Source organism: Pipra filicauda, unplaced genomic scaffold (genome assembly GCF_003945595.2).
Source record: "Pipra filicauda isolate LSUMZ 115617 unplaced genomic scaffold, ASM394559v2 scaffold67_size6003252_pilon, whole genome shotgun sequence".
Classification (NCBI taxonomy): Eukaryota; Metazoa; Chordata; class Aves; order Passeriformes; family Pipridae; genus Pipra; species Pipra filicauda.
Window position 1 is genome coordinate 616,075 of NW_024104842.1, and position 24,113 is coordinate 640,187.

At 40.4% G+C, this 24,113-nt stretch overlaps 1 protein-coding gene across 10 annotated transcripts in view; it reads left to right on the forward strand.

The window, feature by feature from the left end:
- Positions 1 to 3,351: 3,351 nt before the first annotated feature.
- Positions 3,352 to 24,113, forward strand: part of FAT1 (FAT atypical cadherin 1) — a 110,762-nt gene continuing 90,000 nt past the window's right edge. For 9 of the 10 annotated variants that reach the window (XR_005566255.1, XM_027735382.2, XM_039388696.1 and 6 more), the window contains exons 1-2: positions 3,352 to 3,666; positions 11,803 to 15,091. Coding sequence is in view for 9 of the 10 variants with exons in the window: in XM_027735382.2 (XP_027591183.2) it covers positions 11,824 to 15,091 (3,268 nt within the window). In the remaining variant the exon portion in view is untranslated. Of the gene's footprint in view, positions 3,667 to 5,473; positions 5,540 to 11,802; positions 15,092 to 24,113 lie in introns of those variants that run through there. The other variant, XM_027735384.2, reaches the window with a different exon arrangement.

Below are 24,113 nucleotides of genomic sequence, written 5' to 3' on the forward strand. Positions count from 1 at the left end.
AAGAAGCCTCCTTTTCTCTGTGTAAATATGATTCAAATAGAGTACAGCTTTTGTGCTAGCTTTTTGTACTGTAGAGAATTTATTTCTTACTGTAAAACCAATGTCAAATCAGTTCATATATAACTGACAGAGAACTCTCTTGAAATTGTATCTGACCCCATTACTGAGAAGATGTATTTGCCCTCTGCCACAGAGGCTCAATGTTTATGGGCCCTTGATTGCCTGAGTCACAGGCTGCTATTGTGTTCAAAAGTGCTTTTTTTGAAGCTGCACTTGGTGTAGCAATTGCGACTGGTTTACCCTCATAGACACCAAGCCATAATTATCCTCGCCTTTGCCATTTCTGAGCCAGTGCAATTCAAAGGGCTGGTTTTGATCTTTAAAGTTTTACGCAGCTAAGTCACAACAATTTGAAATTACCCTCTCTTTTACTAAATGGGAGCTGAGAAATCTGTCCAAAGTACTTGAGATATCATTCCCCAAGTGCATACCTAGGGCTGGGAGCAGGAAAATATCTCTGGAGGACACTTGACTTTGGTATTTACTTCCGATCTTAACCAGTTAACTATCAGCTCCTGTTTGTTAAATATATAGCAAACAAGTATGGAAATCTATGATGCTATCTTTGGAGGTAGATTAGTGAGAAGAGTGTTAGTGCCATAATGATTTTGTGGAAATATAATTTCCATTTCAATTTCTGGGAAATAATTCCAAAGTTGAAGGACCCATGCTTCTCTTAAAAGAAAACTGTCTAATCCAGATAATTTTTCTTTTTTTTTGTTATTGACAGCTGAGCTAAAACTTGTTTCATCTTAGGTAGTTTGATAAGGACAGAGATATGTCAATAGATGATAGGGAGAACCAAACATATTTTGCTACAATGGTTATAAGACTGGAAGATTTTCAGAGATGTGGATGGTGCCTTAGACACTCAAGTGTGATTACAAGTATAGTCCTTTGTACCTTTCCTGTATAGTAAAAGAATATATGAATTTCCTTTAGGATAACATATCAAAAAATACCCTTGGGAGATTAATCTTTAAATGTGAAAGTAAACAATGATTATAACAGCTTTATTGATATTATTTCAAAGAAAAAAATTAAAGGTCAGAGAAAACACGGAATAAAAATGGAATGTTCAGTTACTATCAGAATGACTCTGTCAATATTATTTGTGATGTCAGAAACCTTTTTTAGAAGGTAAACCTATACATATTAAGACTTATGGATACACTTGGCTGGAACTTTTGGCTCCAACACTTTATCTGAAGTGCTAATCACCATTACCCACTCTTGGAGAGTGACGGCCTATCCCTTTATTCTTCATCTAAAGTACTGACTGTCAGTATAGCATGGGTGTAGCAGGAGATCCAAATCAGAAGACTCTATTTTTGTTATCTTTACCAGATACTTTTGAGAGATGCTCCTGTCCAACTTAAAAGAGGTTATTGCAATTAACTAGCACTACATTTCTCCAGGCATTAAAAATTAAAGTTTAGACAAAAGTTTAAGCAACCTGCTACCCTTACCTTTTGTTACTAAACCCAGCAATCAACCACAATATGGTCATGAATCTGAAAGGTAGGAAATTTCGTACTTCAAAAATATCAAACATTTGCAACTGTACAGAGCAGAAGTGTAGTTTATTTTGTTTCTAGCCCTTGACTATAATGCCCTTAAAGTGTTCCCCTTTTAGCCCTATCCAGGAATGCTGTTTTTAATGCAATTTACTTTATGCAGCTCACTTTGAAGCATTTTTCACAGAAGGAAAGTTCATTTGGCCCAGTGGCACTTGGATAAGGACTCAGTATAATTCTATTTGGGGTTCAGAAAGAAGATGAGATGCTAACTAAATCAATCAGCTGTGTCTGTTGTGGAAATCCATAAGGCCAGAGAATTCTGACATTAAACTTTCCAGACAGGTTTGTTCAAAGTGAACATTCTCAGGCTGAAATGGCCTGTATGCACTATTTGGAAATGTACTTAGGATTTATATACTGAAATGTTTTATTTGCTCTTCCTAACATAGAACGCTACACGCTCATTTGGCTGATAGATTTTAGTGGTGTAACTTACAGGAAATAATGATCCAATGTCTTCAGAAGTCGATTTGACTTTTGGAGGGAGGCCATGACTTTAACTTCCTTAGAGATAAATTGTTTAGTAAAAGAATATTTTACCTTCTGAGAATCTCAGAGTGCTTTAAAAATTTACTGTTACACTATCTCTCTCAGGCAAATAACTTTTTTTCTGTAGTTTTCCCAAAATTTTATAAACCTCACCATTCAGGACCTACTCAGGCCCCTGCTTTCAGCTGATCCCTGCCACTTAGCAGTGCCACATCTCCTGGACTTTGTTAAGCAGGAATGGTTGGTTGGGGCTTACTTTGAATGAGGGAGAACCACATTATAACTATGTCTTGGTTGGTTATGGTTTACTATTTTTGAGAAGGAACTGCCATTTTTGTTGGGTGGGTTTTTTTGGGTTTTTTTTGGCTGTGCTCTGAAAAATACACCTCCCCCGAAGAAAAGAAGAAAGCAAAGAAAAAGAAAAATAAGAGAAAGAAGAAAATGAAGGAAAAGAAGAAAAAAAAAAAGAAAAAGAAAACATGAAAAAAAAAAGGAAAGAGAAAAAGTGAAAAGAAGAACACAAAAAGGAGAGGAGAGGAAGGGAAAACTATTCTAGTCTTAACGTAGCCGAGAGAGAGTGAAAGATTCCCGTGCTCAGCCCCCTTGGAGCCACCCGGTTCTCCCAGCGGTTGTGCCCTGCCGCCCAGGAGCCGAGAGGCGCTGCTGTGGGGCGCCCGCAGCCGTGCGGGCGGCGGGGAAGCGCCGTCCCGCCGAGCCGAGCGGCCTTGCGGCGGCGGAGCCAGCGGGGCCTCCAAGCGCCGGCGGCAGGGGAGAGTCGGCTCGGCGCGGAGCGGGGCTGGGGCGGCGGGGCCGTGCCGGGCTCCTCGCCTCGCCTGCGGGCTGGCGGCCGTGGCCCCGGTGCGATGCGAAGCCGTGGCGGCGCGGAGAGGTGCGCGCTGCTCTCGCCGCCGCGCTCGACTGCAGCAGCCAAGGGAGGGAGGAGGTGGTGCTGCTGCGAGCAGGGTCCTAGGGGGACAGACAGAGTGCGAGAGAAGACGGAGAGAGAGAGAGGGGGAGGGAGGGAAAGAGAGAAGGAGGGAGGGAGGCGGGGGAAGGAAAGAGGGAGGGAAGGAATCGGCGATCCGGTGCAGCGTCCCCACTCTCTCTCCGCTGCTGCAACTCCTCAACTCTGCCCGTTCTTTGCCTGGACATGTCTTAAGAAAGTTGGATCTCTCCCTCCCTTTCGCCTTCTTTGTTTCTTCCCCTTTTTGTGTGTGAGGGGTTTTTTTATTTTTATTTTTCTTCTTCTTTTCCTTCTCCCCGTTTATTTTTCCTTCCCAGCCTGGAAGTTTGGAGAGGTGGATGGGTCGGAGCCGACATGCCGCGCTGTGGCGGTGGGGCCGGGCGCCGCGCTGGCTGCCCGCCGGGGCCGCGCTGAGCGCCAGGGCCGCCGCGGGGCTCACGCTCTAGAGGCGTGTGGGCATCGGGGGCTCGCGACGTCTCCAAAGGACAGAAAGGAAAAGGGGGGAGGAAGAGTGCAGAGATGAACTGAGCTGGAGCAGACTTTGTGAGAAGAGTGCCGAGTCCAGCTGGTCTGGTGAGTTCTTTGTTTAATGAGTTTATTATCAGCAGGGTGCTGAGAGGGATGATTCCCGTGAGAGTTCTGGTGCTCTATTTCGTTGCGTTACGGAAAACAGTCGTGTTCTTCGATTCAACCTGTAGTTCGTAACTGTATAGAGTGTGTATGTTTATGTATATATCAATATGTATATATACCCACATACCGACTGTATTCAAAGCTACGTGTACCTGGAGCTGAGAGCACCCCCAGCTATACCGCCCTTCACGGGGAGAGCGACGCTCAGGTTTCCGGACCCGAAGCCCTGCAGCCGGAACAGGGCTCATCGCCGCGGGGCTACGGGCTCGGCTCTGCTCTGCTCCGTTCGGGGGAGCCGGAGCCGGCTGCCGCGTCTGAGATCCGGGACTGGGAGCCGCGCTGTGCCCGGCCGCCCGTGCGCTGTGACGCGGCGCCCCCTGCCCGCCCGTCGTAGAACTGCGCTGCCGCCGCCGCCGGGCGGCCGGTGCCCCGTACCCGGGCCGGGGGCTGCCGCCGCCGCCCGTGGAGAGAGTGCGGGAGCTACGGTTGCGGGCTAGTGACCCTGAGAGCCCGCGCTTTCCGACGGGGTCGGTTCCCTCTGACCTGCAGCCCCGGGAGAGTGAGGCTGTGGCTGCAGAGGGGCCCCTTGCGCCGCTGGTTGTATTTATTTATGTGGCTAGTAAAAGACGTGGCGGGGCTAATGCGCGGCAAATGCGCCCCCGCCGGCGTCACCTGTCTGCAACCCGACTTCGCCGTGAGCCCGTTGGGACGGGATTTCCCAGGCAAACGTTTGATCATTATTAAGTGGGATCACTTATTAATGAGCGGGGAATCCTTCGAGGACTGTTTCGGTATTAATCTTTAACACGGGGCTGGCAGGTTGACAGACATCCCTTCAGCGTGACTCCGGCAGGGCGCTTTTCCGCCCGAGGTAGCCTGTACCCCCTCCGCGGGCCGGGGAGCGGTCGCCGCCGCGCTCCCCCAGCTGTACCGGCCCCGCACTCGCTCTCCTCGCCGCTGTTTTTCCCGACGCCAGAGCAGGGCGCCGCTCTTTATAGCGGTGCCGGGGTGCCGCCACTCGCTTTTGGCTTCTGCTGAGAGACCTCCTTCCCTCCGCCCAGCCCTTTAGCGGCGGCTCGCCCAGCCCGGCCCCAGGGTCCGAGGCGGTGAGGCGTGAGTCCAATCCCGCCGGCGCGCCCCGGGGGCGGCAGCCCGGCTGCTTGAGGGAAGGGGAGCGGCCGCCGAGGCGCTGCGGTCGCTGCTGGGCGCTCCTTGCTGCCATCGGTGCGGGCGGGGACCGCGGGACTGTCCCGGGCACTCGCTGCTCCTCGGACGGCAGAGGACAGCGTGTTCCCGCGGGCTCTGACGGCCTCCCTCGCCATCCCCGTAAGACATCCCCGGCAGCAGCCTTCCGAAGTTTCTGAGTAGCCTCTCCGGGGGAAGATTTCGCCCCCCACGAAGCCGCCTGCGTCCCTGGACCGGCACCCGCCTCCCTGCCGCCCCGTCGGGCTGAAGCGGGGCGAGCGCGGCTGAGGTTTAGGAGTTCCCCCCAGCTCCGGGCCACCAGGAGGAACAGCTTGGGCTGTGCTTCGCCCTTCCCCCGCTCTCCTTCGCGTTTGGTCCGTCCACGGCGGGGTCTGGCCGGGGTGCGGAGGCTGCTGTCGCGGAGCGCCGCAGAAACGAGTTCCGGAGAGGCGGCCGTCCAGCGCCGCGGAGGAATCTGGCGGCGGGGGGCGCCGCGGCCCGCTGGGGGCGGGGAGGCACCGGCGGGGCGCTGGTGGCCGGCGAAGGAAGGGGGGAGTGGCGCGGCGGGCACCGTGCGGGGCTGGCCCCGGTCCGCGCCCCCGCCCCGCAGGCAGCGAGCCGCGGAGAGGTGAGGCGCTGGGAAAGTTGGGAGAAGTTTTGGCCGTGGGGAAGGACGGGCGGGCAGCGCTGGCGCGGAGAGGGGCCGACCGTGCGGCACGGACCCTTCGGGAAGTTGCGGCTCGGAGGCGAGGGCGGGACGGCAGCGGGGCCGCCCGGAGGTGCTGTGCGAGTGGCCGCCCCGTGCTGCGGGGCCGGCTGGAGGCGGCTGCGGAGCGGCGCCGGCCCCCTCCCCCTGCCCCCGCCGGGCCGGGGTGGCCGCCGGGGGTCGTGGGCCCCGCCACCTCGTTGCCCCCCCGCGGCTGGCGGCGGCCGGCCGGGCTGGAGCGGGGCCACGCTCCTCTGAGAGCCAGCAGGAGTGTAGCGGGCAGGTTGCGCTTAAGTTGGGCAGAGGCAAGGTGTCTGCGAATGCGTCTGATGGGCCATTGCAAACTTCATACCCGGGTGAGCCGGCAGGGGCGGTTCGCGGCGAGCGAGAAGTACCTTGGGGTGAGTTTCTTCCTTTGTTCACACTTCCACACCGCGTTCCTCGCCGGAATTCTCCGAAAGGTAAAGGGCAGCGCCCGCTGGGACGCGGCGTTTGGCAGCGGCTCCCCGGGAGGTCCTGGCTCGACCCTTCAGTCGGCTTCTGCTACTTTTCTTCCTCTTTAGGGCAGTTGAAACAGAACAAAGCTATGTTTGAAAGATGCGCTTTTTAGTCTCTTGTGTCAATAAGTGACGCCGTGCCTTACTGCTGGTAGTATCCCCCTGTTGTAAACTTTTTTTTTTTTTGAAACGCATTAATGAGTTAGAAAAAGTGCTGCCTTCTAGCAGCAGCTTTTCCTACAGTTTAAATACTTGCATACAAGTTATTCTAGGCAGTTGCATAGGAAATATACCTTTATTATTTTACCACTTCTGCTGTCTCTTTGTAAAAGAAAAGAATGCTGTGTATTTCCCGTTTGCTTTTCTAACCATGCGGAAATACTCAGCTATATAGTGACTAAAATACCTTACTTTAACGCTGTAAACTATTTAATTTTTAAGTTTTTGATTTGTTTTGTGTGAAATCCGAAAATCTTGCTTTTAGGAGACTTTAAAGGTGAACTTTAGTAGTCACACCAGTGGTAGGATAGTCTGTTTTTTAACTCGGCATGCTAAAGAACTTTATATGGCTAAGTTAACCCTGCTGTCAGTGCAAGTAAACAAGTGTAAATGCCTTTAAACTCTCAAAGATTTAGATTAATTTTAGATTTAGATTAATTTTTTTAAGTTTAAAAATGAATTCCAGATCAGTAAAACTATTTTTGTCATCACAAATTTTAAGGTGTCATGCTAAATTTCGATCAAACTCTCATTCACAGAGATTGGAGGTCTGCTTTTCCTTGCATAGCTAGTGAGTTCAGTATTAGATACACTACTAAGTAACTGACTACAGATAAATAGTCGAAATTCTCTGTGTGAATCTTTGTTTCATTCTGGTTTCAGAATCTTTACCTGCTGTCTGAATACAGCTGCTGCATTTTCCTTTTAACAACAAAGATCTGGAAAGCATAAATCAAAGTATCTTGTGAGATTAACACACAATGTGGGGAATACAAACATAAAACTTACTGGACTTCAGTCACAAGTTGAAATTGTTATGTTAATCTCTGCGACAATGTACATTTTTTGAATTACTTACCAGCTTTGCTAAAGTAATGTTACCATACACTCTCATCATGTGTTAATTTTCTGAATACCAAAACAGACAGACACCCTCCCTCTCAGAAATGTAAAATACACTGTTAATTCTTTTGATTGGAAAGTTAATCATGTTGAAACAGCTAAACCTGGTGATTTGTCTTTTTTTTTTTTTTGTCAGACTACATAAATAATAGCTTTTAAACAATTGAAAAAGTAGTGTAACCACAGTTAGTGCAGCTCACAGAGTCACCCGATCTCATAGACTGCTACGGCAGGAATCCTGTCATGATGGTTTGGTTACTGCCAAAATAACTTTTCATAATGCATTTCTGTCAAATGGCATTAGTTGGGTATGCTGATTTAAAATGACTGTTAAAGTAAATAGTTGATGTTTTGCTTAGTGGAGACTTTACAAATCAAAGAAGCTAATGCATGTATGGGGTGAAACCCCCACTACATTTGTTAAAAGTTACTGAAAGATTTCAGTAAATAAGTGCAGTGGAAACAGCACTAAAGAACCTCTTTTAGTCCTCAGAATGTCCTCGAGTGTCCCTAGAGTGGTGTAATAGACCATGCTCACAGAGTCTCATTCTTATAATGAAAATTACGTAGCTTAGTCTTACAGTAGGTTCTTCTGGACTGAACTAGTAATCTTGCATGTAGAAAAACGATAGCAAAGGGACTAAGACTCATTGGGGTGTGTGGTCTGATTTAGGTTCTTTTTCTACTTTTGTTTAATTGCTGGGGAATAAATCTCTCAATGTATGCTCCCCATTGACACATTATGTAGAAGAGAAGCTTGGTTTGGTCTTTTTGAAATTGCTGTTTACTAAATTCTGTATTTTATGCCTAAAACTTTCAAATCTCAAACTATAAACTTTTAAGTCTAGATACTGTAATGTTCTTGCTAGGATAAGCAGTCTTTTAGATGACTGCTATCTTATCCAGTCATCTTAATTTGTAAATTATCAGTTGGAGCTCTGCTAGGCCCAAGATTATATTTATTCTTATCCCTTTAATGTGAAGATACGTTGTACTTGTAAACTGTATTAGTGTTTTATTAGGTACAAATATGTTAAAGTTTTGATGTGTTAATAATTATGTTAACGTTGTAACGAAGTACAAGACAGTAAAACTGTCTTATGTATCCCAGTGTCAAAGATGCATATAAATAAAAATAACCTACATATGTATATACATAAAAATAGCTGAATAATAATTTCCAAATAGGAAATCAAAGTTTGTCTGAAAGTAGGTTTTCAGAATAATACAGTGTGCACTTTGTATAACTTAGAGCTATGATGTTTTCTTAAGCAAACGGTTGCCTTTTGTGTTGAAAATGGAATCAGAAAATCCTAAACTGGTCATACTCCAAATTTAGGAGTTTAAAGTGTAGCCTTTGACTAAAATGTTTCTGAAATGCAGTCATTCTGGCACCCTGTAATGAGCAATCTGAGTTTATATCTAACACATTATCACTTTATCTTAACACTTTCAAACTTTCTTCTAGTAGTTAGCTGTCCTTACAACTGGCATTGTTTAATACTTTAGATATTTACCAAGACTATATCATGTTGACTTTTGGGTAATCCTAGATCAACATTGTTTAGTTTCTAGTAGCTTTGTAAATTATGACAAGATGGAAACTGTCACATAAGATAAATGACTAACTTGTTTTTACCTACCATGGTTAACTGTTCAGTTGAGAGATGCTTTTAAGCATTGATTGTGATTTAGCAAGTCTTGGGAGTTGCTGCTGAGGAATGGATTCTCTTACTGGTTGTTGCGTCGTTGTTTGTAATAAGCTGCATGTTGCCAGTTCTGAGCAGACTCCACTTGAAGCTGTTACAGAAGAGCAGCAAAAAGTGCTCAAGGTATTATTGCGCAAAAAAATATTTACAATCATATTAAAACCTACACATGTGTTCAACTTTGAATATTAATGAAAAGTTTGGATACCTTAAAGAAGTCTAATGTATCTTCGTATGGTACACCTGTGTCTAATGTGCCTGAGATGTGAGGAGCAGATGATAAAAGGTACAAATAGATACAATGTTTCACATAATAAATATACCACTTCAGGCAGCCTGTTGCCAAACATAAATATAGGCAATGACTTAGCAGGTGCCATAACATCAGAAAGAAAGGGGTTTTGGACTTCAGCATAACTCATTATTATTATTAGTTGTAGTAGTAGTAGTAATAATAATAAGTGCTAGTGTAGAAAAGAGGGAAAGATCTGATCAGATCAGCATAAGGGCTGATCATTGAGTAGACTTTGATAATAGACAACTTCAAAAATTCCAGCAAGATGGAGGAAAAAAACCTGGTTTTGTTGATTGCTTAAAAATGATGTAATAATTTCTTAACATGGCCAGTTAGACTTTTAGCCTAGTCTAAAGACAGCTTAAATTGCTCAGAGTTTGTGTATGAGAGTTTGTTTGTTTTATTTGGGGTTATTTTGGTTTTAAGCAAATATTTGTTAACTTGGCAGTATGTTAGAGGATAAAGCCATGGAGAACCAAGTGTCTCTGTATTCCCAGGACATTCCCAGGCCTGGGAAGAAAAGTAGATAGGGGAGGAATAATATTGTTAACCCATTGAAGTGGTTATTGTTCCAACCTCACACTCATTTGCCCTCTAAACCTTTCCTTTATCTAGTGTTAAGACCTTGTAAATATTGGTTCCAGCTAGTGACTTGTTTTTAAAAGCTTTTATACTTTTTATTATTTGCTTATTCGCTTTTATTGTTTTCTATATTTATAGATTAAATCCTGTGACTTCATTGCTAGATTTGGAAAACAGACACACTTTTTTTTTTCTCTTTCCAAAAGGATCCTCCTTTTCATTACTCCTCTCCAATACTTTCTATAGTTTGTGTGGATCTGAGTCTTAAATTGTTCTCAAAATCATTTACTTAGTAATGGCTGTGACTGAATTCCTTCTTCTGAGGTTCTGGAGTGAATGGTTGACACAAGTAGATTATTTTGCTTTAATGTTTTCTAGTGGGCGGAAGCAGTCCGAGGAATGTCAGCCAATGTGATCTTTCATGTATCTACCTGAGTAGGTAGGAAGTAGGGAAAGGAGAAATTCCTCTAAGAGAAAATGTGAGTGGAGGAAGGAAACAACATAATGTGATACTATTTTAGCTGAGATGAACAGAATTAGTGTGAGGATAGGCACTGAGGAGAGGTTGACAGGCAAAGAATAGAGTAAGGGCAAACAAGGGCTAAAGTGTGGGGGAAAGAAATGTCAGGAACAAAGAAAGAAAGGGTAAAGTGAGTAATTAGTATGACTTGTATAGCAGACTGGCCAGAGAAGAAAATGCAAAAGGAGAGATAAGGGAAAAATATTTAGGATAAATAGGGAAAGGTGAAAAAAATGAATTTGTACTACTTAATCAAAGTAGTCAAGCCAATGTTAGATTGCTTTCTATTTGCTGGAAAGAAATTTTGCCCCTAGGATCTTGTTGAAAGCTTGGGCTTATTGAGGGCTTATTGATTTGTTATCTTGAGAGACTTTGGGGAGTGAATCACAGAATATGCTGAGTTGGAAGGGACCCACAAAGATCATCAAGTCTGACTTCTGGCCCCACACAGGACCATCCCCAAAAGTCACACCATGTGCCTGAGAGTATCATCCAAATGCCTCTTGACTAAGATGAGAAAAGTGGTTCCAGATGTTTTGTTCCTGAGGCTTCTGCCTTTCTTCCTGCGGCAATCTTGCCTGGATTTAGGTAGTGGAAGTGTTACACTGACTTTGTCAAAAGGGAAAGCCAATGAGGGTATGCCTCCCAGTCTGTCTTGCTGTTCTAGGCTCTTTCCCTGTCATTTCTGGAGTGTGTTGGAGAAACATGATTTAAATGTTCCTCTAGTTATTTTGATAGTTTCCTGTTCTCATAGCTCTTGATACTAATTTGTTTCAGATCTGTTCTGAACAGAGGAGGATAAAGGAATGTGTCTCATTCTTTATTGGCTTTGCAACTTTGTGGTGCTTGATAAATTTTTTTTTTCAGTTATAGGCACCGGTCTTACAAGGGTGCTCAGAACCGGAGGGAATACAATATAGAATTATTCTCTGTTTACAATTTTTATAATTCTTGGAACAGGTGCACATAGGATATCGTAAAGAATTCATGGTAATTTCAAGCCAACTTTTGCAGTTTACTTCCACATAGTTGGACATCAGCAATTTTACAGTCTAAGTTAAAGGAGGGAAGAGAATTTTCTATTAGAAGTCAATGTCATGTAGGAAGTAGAGAACCAGAGTGAATGTTCACCACTCCAGATTAGTTCATATCTAGTTTGCTCGCTTATAGCTGACTGCACTGGCATATTTCTAGCATGTTGCTTCGTGGAATTGTTTATTTGAACTTAACTCTTAACCCTTGTGTCATGTTAGACTTTTGATCTCATGGATTCTTGGTATTTTTTAGGAGTTTTAATTTATCTGCATTTCTATTACTGTAAATAATTTTGAAACTTTCTGTATATTATCTAGATGTGTAGCTTCTAGTTTTCTTTCAAACATGAATTCTGAACTAAGCGTCATTTATTTGATAAATATTTGAACAGTCATAAGTCTTACCACATCTCTTTCTTGTTTCAGGGTTTCTTTTTAATTGCTGCCATGGGAAGATACTTGACTATGCTGTTGCTGCTGATGCTGCTGGTGCAGCATTTTGAAAACTGTGAAGGAAATCAAAGGCCGCATCATGCTTCACCAATGCAATTTACCCAAGTAGAGTATAATGCCACTGTGTATGAGAATTCTGCAGCCAAGACTTATGTTGGGCATCCAGTAAAAATGGGCATTTACATTACAAATCCATTATGGGACCTAAGATACAAAATTATTTCTGGTGACAATGAGAACTTGTTCAAAGCTGAAGAATATGTTCTTGGAAACTTTTGTTTTTTGAGAATACGGACCAAGGGAGGAAACACAGGTATCCTTAACAGAGAGGTGAGAGACCACTATATGCTGACTGTTAAAGCAGTTGAAAAAAATACAAATGCTGAAACGCGCACGAAGGTCAGGATACAGGTACTGGATACAAATGACTTGCGGCCTTTGTTTTCTCCAACGTCTTACAGTGTTTCGTTGCCTGAAAACACAGCAATAAGGACCAGCATCGCAAGAGTCAGTGCAACAGATGCAGATATAGGAACAAATGGAGAGTTCTACTATAGCTTTAAAGAAAGAACAGATGTGTTTGCTATACATCCAACTAGTGGAGTGGTAGTTCTAACTGGTAGACTTGACTACTCGGACACTAAGCGTTATGAGATGGAAATTCTTGCAGTGGACCGTGGGCTGAAGCTGTATGGTAGCAGTGGCATAAGCAGTATGGCAAAGCTAACTGTTCATGTGGAGCAAGCAAACGAATACGCCCCTGTTATTACAGCTGTTACACTGACTCCATCAGAATCGGACAAAGATCCAACGTATGCAATTGTCACTGTAGAGGACAGTGATCAGGGTTCAAATGGGGAAATAGCATCATTAAATATTGTTGCAGGAGATGCACTCCAACAGTTCAAAACAGTGAGGTCTGTTCCAGGAGGTAAAGAATACAGAATAAAAGCCATTGGTCACATTGACTGGGAGAGTCACCCTTTTGGATATAACCTTACCCTTCAAGCTAAAGATAAAGGGAATCCCCCACAGTTTTCTTCTGTAAAAGTTGTTCACGTGACATCACCACAATTTAAGTCTGGTCCTGTCAGATTTGAAAAAGAGATATATAGAGCTGAAATAAGTGAATTTGCCCCTCCAAACACACCTGTGATAATGGTGAAAGCTGTGCCTAGTTACCCACACTTAAGATATGTGTTTAAAAACACACTGGGAAAAGTAAAATTCAATTTAAACACTCACACTGGTCTCATTACCACGTTAGAACCCATAAAAGCACAATATGCATCCCATTTTGAACTTGAAGTTGTGACAAGTGACAGAAGAGCTTCTGCAAAGGTATTGATTAAGGTACTAGGCATGAATAGCAATCCTCCTGAATTTACTCAGACATCCTATAAAGCCTCCTTTGATGAAAATGTGCCAATAGGTACAAGTGTCATGAGAGTAAGTGCAAAAGACCCTGATGAAGGGGAAAATGGTTATGTGACCTATAGCATTGCAAACCTAAATCCTTTGCCATTTGTGATAAACCATTTCAGCGGGATTATTAGTACTTCAGAAGACTTGGATTATGAATTGATGCCAAGGGTTTACAGTTTAAGGATTCGAGCTTCCGACTGGGGTATACCATATCGTCGAGAAGTTGAAGTTCCTGTTACTATTATTTTAAATAACTTGAATGACAATATACCTCTCTTTGAGAAAATAAATTGTGAGGGAGTAATCCCCAGGGATCTTGGTGTTGGAGAACAAATAACGACTGTATCTGCTATTGATGCTGATGAGCTCCAGTTGGTGAGATACCAAATTGAATCTGGAAATGAACTGGATATATTTAGCCTAAATCCGAATTCTGGAGTACTTTCACTCAAACAGTCACTAATAGATGGCATAGGTGCTAAAATGTCTTTTTACAGTTTGAAAATTACAGCTACAGATGGAGAGAACTTTGCAAAACCATTGTATATCAACGTAACTGTAGCTAATAGCCGCAAACCAGTCAACTTGCAATGTGAAGAAACTGGTGTTGCCAAAATGCTTGCAGAGAAGCTCTTACAAGCAAATAAATTGCACAGTCGTGGTGAAGTTGAGGATGTTTTCTTTGATACTCACTCTGTCAATCTGCATGCACCTCAGTTTAGAAGTACTCTCCCTAGTAGCATTGAGATAAGAGAAGACCAACCTGTGGGCTCCAGCTTAATACTTATGAATGCTACTGATCTTGATACTGGCTTCAATGGAAAGCTAGTGTATGTTATTTCTGGAGGTAATGAAGACAGTAGTTTCATTGTTGATATGGAAAGAGGAGTGCTGAAAATTTTATCTCCCCTTGATCGAGAAGTAAAAAATCAATATACTCTCAATATTACTGTCTATGATCTTGGAATACCACAGAAGTCTGCCTGGGCCCTTTTAAATATAAAAATTTTGGATGCTAATGACAACCCACCGGAGTTCCTTCAAGACAGTTATTTTGTTGAAGTAAGTGAAAACAAAGAGCTAAACAGTGAAATAATTCAAATCGAAGCTACTGATAAAGATTTGGGGGCTAATGGAGAAGTGAAATATTCTCTTCTTACAGATACAGACAAGTTTACTATTGATGCTGTGACAGGAGTTGTGAAAGTTGTAGGTGTTCTGGATCGCGAGGAACAGCACGTCTATTTCTTGAAAATAGAGGCCAGGGACCAACCTACTGAAGAACCTCAATTATTTTCAACAGTTATTTTGAAAGTGTCTGTAGAAGATGTTAATGACAATCCTCCTAAGTTTATTCCTTCAAATTATCATGTTAAAATTCGAGAAGATCTTCCTGAGGGAACTATTATTACATGGCTAGAAGCCTACGATCCTGATTTAGGCCAGTCAAGTCAAGTACGATACAGTCTTTTGGACAGTGGAGATGGCACCTTTGATGTTGACAAACTAAGTGGAGCAATACGTATTGTACAAAGACTAGATTATGAAAAGACACAACTGTATAATTTGACTGTGCGGGCCAAGGACAAAGGAAAACCCATTTCGTTGTCCTCTACCTGTTACGTTGAGGTTGAGATAGTTGATGTGAATGAAAACTTGCACCCTCCACAGTTCTCCATATTTGCAGATAAAGGCTTTATAAAAGAAGATGCCCCTATTGGCTCCTCAGTAATGACCGTATCTGCTTATGATGAAGATGCAGGACGAGATGGGGAGATAAGATATTCCATCAGAGATGGATCTGGTTTAGGAGTTTTTCGAATAGATGAAGAAAAAGGTAAGATGATTGTTATTTTATGTGCTAAATAAAATTGTATGCTAGGAAAAAGATAAGAAAAGCAGCATTGTCACAGTTGATATATGTGTTCTTGTTAGGACAAAAAGATGTCACCAAAACTGTGTATAGTTCTGTCTGCTACTTCAGTGAAATTATATTTATACATTTGATAGGTGATTTTTCCACTGTCCTCATTTCCATCCAGCCTACCTAAAGCCACGCTTAGGTCTTAAAATGTATGCTACCTAGCAAAAGTAAGAATACTATTGATATAAAATGAAGGTTTGCCTCATTGCAGACGCTATTGTCTTGTGGATCATATGACTGCTTTTTAATCTTAAGTGACATATCTTTTGCTTCATTTACCGGAGGGTAGGATATTGCCATGCCTACTGGTTTTGTTAGGTATCTTTCAGAGTTATTGTAGGTGCCCAGCTAGAAGTTAGTAAGCAGTGCCTTCTTCACCAAAAGGCTTCTGCCAAAGAAAGCATAGGTGCAGCCTCAAAAATACCCCATATAAGTGAAGCAGACTGAACTGTTGGTTTAATTCAGTAATAATGCATAAATTGATGAACAACTCCAAGAATTTTTCCAGTATCATGTATTCAGAAAATCATAATTTTGTTTTCAATAAAATTCTAGTGCTGACTTTGAACATTTTGGTTGGACATCTATGTAGCTACCCATTCATTTATATCTTTGATAAAGATAGAACATTGATATTGTGCTGTTATCTAAGATTCTTGAAATAAATTGAGGAGGAATTTGGTGCAAAATTTGGCTACAGGTTACATGTAGGTAAATGATGACATATGTGATTGATGTCTTACAGAAAAAAAGACTTGTAACTGAGAATAAAAGATGGCAATCATATAGGATTCATCCAATAGCCATTCTATGTGTTCCATATGCTTCCCATAATTGTGAATGTGGGTAATACAAATTCAGGAAGTCACTTTACTCTTCAGGGTTTAGGTGAACAAACTGTTGTTACTGACAAGATTTTTTCTTCTTTTTCGTATGGCTAAAAAATCAGTTCTAGAGGTTGAAATGTAGTGTTACTTCTCTTAGCTTTGCTTTTAACAAAGCTCATAGTTAAGATTGTGGAACGAATTTTCCAAAACTGGAGAATTTAATATTTTCCAGGACTTAGTCGTTTCACTTTTAGGCATCTAGTATGTGTGCAGAATATTCATTTGTGTATCATTGTGCTTTTCTTTTGACATAAGTATATTCAAGTTCACTGTGTGTTATAGTGTCTTAGAAGTGACTAGTTGTCCTATAGAGTGAGTCAGAGTTTGGCAATTTATTGTCCAAGTGATAGACAATAGTACTGAGAATGAAAAAGTAAAGAAATATTTTTATTTTGACTCTAATATGATTTGTACCTATTGATGGGTATGTGGACAGGTTTGTGTATTTTTGTGATGCTACTACCATGGCAGAATTAGTTGTCTGCGCGTGTGCCTCTACTCTTTTGGCACAAGGCTAGTTTGCTTGACTGACGAATTGGTGTGAGTTTAAGTTGCTTTTTATCTGCTGGGTTGCTAGTTTTTAATCTTAGTGAACAAATTCCACTTATGACATTGGAGTGGGGAAGAGTGTGTATTTATATTTGGTACATGTGCTTTTTCCATCAAATGGTGATCTAAAGGAGCATAGGAAAGAACATAGAGTATCGACATTGTAACAGTGTAGCTTGAATTTTGTACTGACACATTTTTTTTGTTGTTTTTTTTTTTTTTAAAAGCCACCAGAATTTTTACTGAAGGCACTCTTTATACTGCAGTGTCTGAGTATTTGTCGTGTTTTTCAAAATGGACTGGCATTGATACAGGGAGCAGACTGATAATTAGCCAAGAAAGCACATTAAAGAATTTGTGAAAGAGGAGATCTGTCAAGCAACTTGCTGACTTTTTCAGCTTGCTGTAGGCCTCTTCTGACTTTAACCTTGAGCTATGTCTCATCCTGCTCTCTTTGAAAAGCATCATACTACACTTTCAGTTCAAAGATGGATAAACTAGATTTAAGAAGTTATTTTGACTCAACACTGAAGTATTCAGTAGCTAAGGGGAATCCTTTTATCCCTTGCTTATGAGAAATTAACGAAAACAATCACATTTACAGAAAGACTAGGTGATCGTGATATTAGAAGCATCAAATAGCTAGTTCCATGCATTGAACTTTTGTTGACTTTCAAATTGTCTTTTCCATGTTAATTTTTTTTAAAAAATTTACAGTTCAAAAGGTAGGAAATTATATTAGTGTTTGATGTTTGTACTTATAATTCTGGAATTTTCACAAGAGAATTTAATATATCTTTGCCTCTAAGTCTTGAGTACTGTTTTCTGAGACTCACCTGTGTTTTAGGTCAGTGGCTTTTCATAAGTTCTGTTTTCTGCAGTTGTGTCCAAACTATTCAAAGTAAATCTCTTAACAAGGAGCCCAAAACACTAATACTCCCAAACTCAGCAGTTGCTTTGATTACTTAGTTTCCTGTCTGCTCTGATGCTTTTCAAGAAGACACAGAAATAAGTGTTTTGGGGTGAGTTTGGTAGTCAGTTATATTTTAGCTTTCATGTAAGTATTCTTTAGCTTGAAAAGGCAATAATGGTCAGGAAAGGAGGAGAGCAGGATGACAGAAGTCTATAAAATGGCAGTAGTTTCTGTACCACCTATATCACTGTCTGTTTTTTGCAATGCAAGAAATAGGGCACCCACGGCTACCAGGTTTTAAGGGAAGTATTTTTCCTTTCCTAAGCTAAAAGTGTAATAAAGTCATGAAACTAATTTCCTCAGGACGTTATAGAGACTGAAAATGTGACTAAAGAACATAAATGGTACTAATGAGATTATTTTGAAGTTCAGCCTCATGCTATCTCCAGCTTATAAATTGTTAACTGGAACCCAAGTGGGTAAGGGAGAGAAGATCAGAGGTCAGCACTCAATATATGATTCAGAAGTATAACCGTGCATTGTGACTGTTACTGTATGGAGATAAAATTAAAATTACATAATAAATGGAGATTTTGGGAGTATTATAACAGTATGAGAGGAAAAATGTTAAAATGAGATTTCTGTGTTGTGAATTTATACAACAAAGCAATTGTTTATCCTTTAGTATGTGTTCAGGAGAACTTGGAATTTAAGATAGCTTTTATGTGTGAGCTAGACTGAAGTCTGTAAATTGAGATGATCTCTTGGCTATATAAATTGCCTACTAAAGCGGCTGTAAAATATTTTCTCAAAGAATTTGATAAGGAGTTGAGCAGATTGGTATGTATTAATAATATAATGCATTATATTGATGCAGATCCCAGTGTGCCACAAAAAAACCTCATGCACCATCTAAATCCCATTACTACTGAGCAATAAAAGTGAGATAAATCATGTCAATACCATGCTGCTACTTCCATTTAGAAAAACTCCAAGGAATGAGAAGCAATTGATGGAGGAGAACCCGGAGGAGAACCTAAAGGAGAAGCTTTGTGCGACTAAGGCAGTATCGAAACTTCCTTCCTTGTCCTAGTTTTCATTCCAGAGGGCAAGAAGGGAAAAAAAGAATGTCTTCCTGTTTAAGTTTTGATTGACAAATATGAGGATGGAGTATTTCCATTAAATATTTAACTCCTCAAAGGTTGAAAGAAAGATGGAAGCTCTAGTCTGTAAAAACGGTATTGGAAAGAACTCATAGTACTTCTTCCAGTTGTATAGGTAGGCTGAACAGTGTCGCTGGCTGGATGTGACACTATCATGGGAGCAGCAGTGTGTTGTTAGCAAATTTCCATGCTAATTTTCACCTGTACAAATAAGAACTGCTACTAGTTTTGCTCAGTATCTGACCTTCTCTGAAGAATTTTTGCCAAGCAGATTGTTCTATTCCTTGAGGTGTCAGGACTTCTAGCTTATTATTGAGAGCTCATTTTTATCTTTTTTCAAGGTTGTTTTCTTCTGGTTTTGGTTTTCTTTCTAATGCTCAAAATTTAGATAGCTGAGGGAGACAGCAGACTCTGGGTGTGTAGATGCCATGCGTCATTCAGCCTAAGAAAGGTCTTGTTGATTGAAGATGGGGGTCCATCCTGGAAGCTGATGTTCATAAATGAAGGAAAGTTTAAGTAATGAATTCCATGGTGTCCTGTTGTGTCTAGCCAGCTGGGTACTAGAGCAGTTACATTTAAAACCCTTGTACATGCAGATGCTGGGTGTTACATGTAGGCCAGGCCCAATAAGGTTTCAAAGCACAGTGAATTTTATAAATGTATTGTTATCAGAGACTTAACAGCTAGTTCAACTTGGAAGGCTACCAGCAGGTTTTCTAAAATTCTGCAATTGAGGATATTTCCCAGCACATAAACTAGTTCCAGAATGGTGTTAAGAATGATGTGGCAGTCTGAACCTCATGCATGATAACCTTTTTACTTGTGTTTAATTCAGTAATATAGTTATCTGTTACCAGGAACCTTACTGTTTGTTCATTAACCTTGGTTAAAGTTATTAGGCCATAAGTGTTACAGAATAACACTAATTCTGCTTTAATAATAAGAACAAAGTTTAAGGTAATTAATTTGCTGACTTAAAAAATCTAAGTATGACTATACTTTTATTACAACAAAAGATCTGCCTAGACTGATATGCTGTCTCCAGTAGCATAGGCAGGGCACACACATACTTCCTTCAAACACTTTCTCAGTTTCTGATTATTTTCTGTTTGGGGAGTTTTTGAGTTGCATGAGGTTTATAACATTTAGCACATTTATCTTTCTTGTGTAGTCTCCCCTTGAAACGTAATTTTCAAGTGTAACCTTGCTACTGTGATAAGGAAAGATGATTTGTTTTGGTAAAGAATGTTAAAGGAGCACGTAAAAAAATGTTAATGGAGGCATGTGGAAGAAAATTAATTTTATTGCACTATCTCTGTGTGCATAAAATACTGTCAATAAAACTTAATGGCTATAAGGTGCTATTTTTAATGTTATCAGAACTATTTCCAACTGGGAAGATAGTAATTCATTAAGAAGAATGAATGAGATTTTAACTATATAAAGCAAAGTACTGAATTATACTCTTAAGAGGAACTAACAGAGCATGGCTAACATAAAATAAGTATGTTAACATTTCTTTGTAGTGTTCGTGTAATTACATTAATTTAAACGCAGGATATGATTAACATATGAGTGATAGCTTCAGGTTCTGTTTCTTCAGTGACCTTTGGCTTTTGAGCTTTTCAAATCATTCCACCACTCGGAGTTCTTGAGTTTTAATATGAAGACAGGCATTAGCAAAGTTTAAATACTATGATTGTCAGTGGAGTAGAACATTTAACTGGATATCTATAAAACCAGCACCATTGTCTGGAACAGAAACTAACTGGCCTGCATCTCTGCCAAAAAGCCTCATACCTTTAGGCAGGGTGGCAGCACCAAGATTGTTGGGAATGCTGTCTGCTGCAATTTGACTCCTACCTGTGCCCCGGTGTTCTTTGAAAAAGTGGTTGCTGGCATGAGCCAAAAGCAGTTTAACAGTATACAGAATCAAGTTCCAGTGCCCAGGAACGTTTTCTGTCTGTCTGTTTGTTGTACAGATATAGTTATAAACCACTTGAAGATAGGGGAGGCATTTTTAATCAAAACTGAAATGAGTATGATTTGGTTTTAAGTTAATTGTACTTAACCAGCCTACAAATATGGGACTTTCTTTACACTTTTTCAGTGAATGATGCATCTTGAAGTTGCTCCTTCCATATACTTTGTTAACCTTTTTATATGAGTCATGGATATAAACACCAGAATATAAAAAAAACTTAGTTTCTCTCAGTTTAAAATAAAAAAAAAAAAAAAAAGAAAAAACCACCAAGAAGTTCTTAATAATTTCCATTTTACTCCTATACAGTGTCCATGTTACATGTTGACTTAGTGCTGTGTATATTCTGAGTCCTTGCAGATCCATCAGATAGGTTATAGGTCACTGAAAACTATTAACAGAAAGGAAATGTTGAGGAAATCTTTTTGTTAGAAAGCTATTAAGCATTAAATTAAAAACTGTAATCAGGTAGTCAGGAAAGAATATTCCAGGTGGGTTTAATATGATTGATTAAATCTTAGAGTATCTTCACATCAGCATCTAAGGTTGTTTACAGAAGTTGTGACAATGACATTTCCTGCTTGGCTTCTGTCTAGAGATGCAGTCATATTGCCATGTAGGTTTTCCAATTAAAATTCTTTATTTGGGTATTTTGACCAGTTAAAAATGAGAAGTAAATAGGAAGAAGACCTTCATAGAACAGGGTCTTCTCATAGGATTTTCTTCTTGCAAAACACAGTAGTCCTTCCCACTACTTTTGAAAAGAGAGAGATGGATTAGGAGGTTCTCTATTTCTACAGAATACTAAATGGTTGCTGCTTTTTGTGCAATAATTTTTTTCCCTAGCTAGTTCAGGTACAGTCATGAGTGAAGATCAGAGCACAGACTAATCTTCCGTGTCTAATTAGCTTTTCAGGCAAGATTTTTTTTATCCTACCCTGAATTCTGTATTGCTGCATTACATTGTACTGAAGTTAATGATTTGCCATATAGCTATAGCAGCTAACTTCTTTCAGTGGCTGAAGCATAAAAGTGCTAGAGTAAGAATTTAAGATTATTCTGATATGGTTTGAAAAAAAAAACAAACCAAAAAACCCCAACCCAAACTAACAAAACAAAACAAAACAAAAAACCCCCCATAAAAACAAAAAACCTCCAAAAATTAGCAATCTCAAAACAAAAAAAAGAACCTGAGCAAAAAATCCAAAATGAAAATAAAAGCCCTCACAAGGATTGTTAGATTCTATAAATTCCAAGTTGGAGTTAAATTCTTAAGCCTGTAAATGTTAATTTGGAAGGTTAATTGTTTAAATGAGGGATTGTGTCAGTAGTTCAGTTAGCAGTTGAGAGCTAAAACCTGATTCTAATATATGCTGGATATTTGAATGACGTTCTAGTCAGCAGACAGTTTTTTCTTAACCAAAGGACTTATGCAGATTATTTTGGGATTCTGGAATTGTCTGGTCAGTTGTCACACTGATACACAGACATCTGGAATAGAATTTCAGGTCAAAACCCGGAATTCAAACACAAACTGTTAAACTCACTATTTCTTTGGGAAATAATACAGGGGCTATTTGTTTGCATGTTGTATAATTCAAGCTCTTGAAAAAATTGAAGTAATGCTTTCCAAGTTTGAGAGGCATTTTTTGTGTGTATCAGGATAAAAGTGTATGTTGGGATGGGGGGTTTTTTGTGTGTTTTAAGAAATGTTGGAAACGTATCTATCTATTCAAGAAATTTTAGTTATCTGTGCTAAATAATAGTAAAAAATACAGCTGTTTTTATTCTGGAAACATGAAGTATTTTAGGTCAGAGATGCAGAAATATTATTCCCCAAGCTTTTTCTGTGAGAAGAGCTTAGTGAAAATAATACAGTATTTAAAAAAAAGGGGGGAAGGGACAAGTAAAGATTACTTAGGTAGTTAGGTGCTCTGGAAAGATATTTTAATGCTGATATATGTTAAGTATTTTTTCTAGTGGTATATTTATTTTGTACTTTGCCTTGGCATTCCCTCCTTTGGGTGTTGAATTGAGAAAGGTGAGCAGCATGAGAACAACTTCACTTGACTGGGAGATAAGATCTACACATTTCAACTCTCCCACTGACACTCTTGTGAATCCTTTGGGGAAGAGTCCTTATCAAGCTTCTCCAGTGCCACCAGAAGAAAGGTTTTGTTGAGACAATAAATAGTAAAGCCACTTACAGTACCATGTCCAACCAAACACAGTAACCTGTTTTTTAAAGCATTTATCCCATGTTTTTATGACTTCTCTTCCCAACCATAATTTTCAGTGATAGTCAAGCATGGAGCACAGCTGAAATACTAGCTTAGTCTGCAAGATGGAAAAGAAAGCTGTATCTGTGTGGGACACTTAAATTGAGTGTGATATATAAATAACTGTGATTCGTGAAACAAATGGGTGATTACATCAAAATAAAACAAACGGATTGTAAAACTTAATTACACCCCCATAAAGAAATAAAACAGACCCTTACAAGGCCTAAAACCTCCTTGCTATCCTAAGAATAAAATATAGTAGAACTTTAAATCTTTAGGCGCCTGTTCGTCCAAGAATACATGAATTATAACTGGTTGTAGAGATAACCCTTTTAGCTTTAGCTGTAAGAAACCCCATATATTAAATACTTAGCAAAAACCTGTAGAATGTATATGTATATGATATAATTAATATGCATGAAGTAACTAAGTTAAATACTAAATGTACCCTGTAGTAGGGGTGTGCAGATTTGGGAAACTGGTCCCATTTCTGTCACCCAGCCGGCTGCTTGCTTTTACCATATAATAAACTATTATTCAAAACTTATAGAAACTCGAGACTTTGTTTATCACATTGAGGAGGCATATTTGTGGTTGTTAATTACAGATATTAAAAAACTCGAGTAGACTATTTGTAAAATAGGATATTATTTTCTGCTTTCTAGTTAAGGGTATCCAGTGGGTTTCCATGTGTTCAGTATGACGTTGAAAAGCAGAGTGCAATTGACTGAGATGATGATCTGTATGGTTTCATTCTGCTTTTATGGTGTTTTTCTTCAGTGGCATAAAGGCAAACTCATGCCATTGTGCAATAAAAAATTAGTTATGTTTAAAAAAAAGTAACTGTGCCTAAATGGAGTAGTGTTTTGAGTTTAAAAAACATTTGTGTAAAATTTCATGCAACTAAAATATATTTTCCACCAATTTGTTATGGTTTTAAAAATGAGGCATTTGGCACATAGGCTCTCTTTTAGGAGACAGTACAAATAGTTGTAATAGCAGCATACTAATAATGACTCTTATTTTCCTAGATCTTCTGTAGTATTAGGAGAGGTTTAAAAATTTTTTTTTAAAGCATTATAGACCCAGTTTAGCACAAGTTGTGTCTGTTTAAAGAAAGGAAGGTAGACCCAGGCACCCACTATCCATCTGACTGAGGA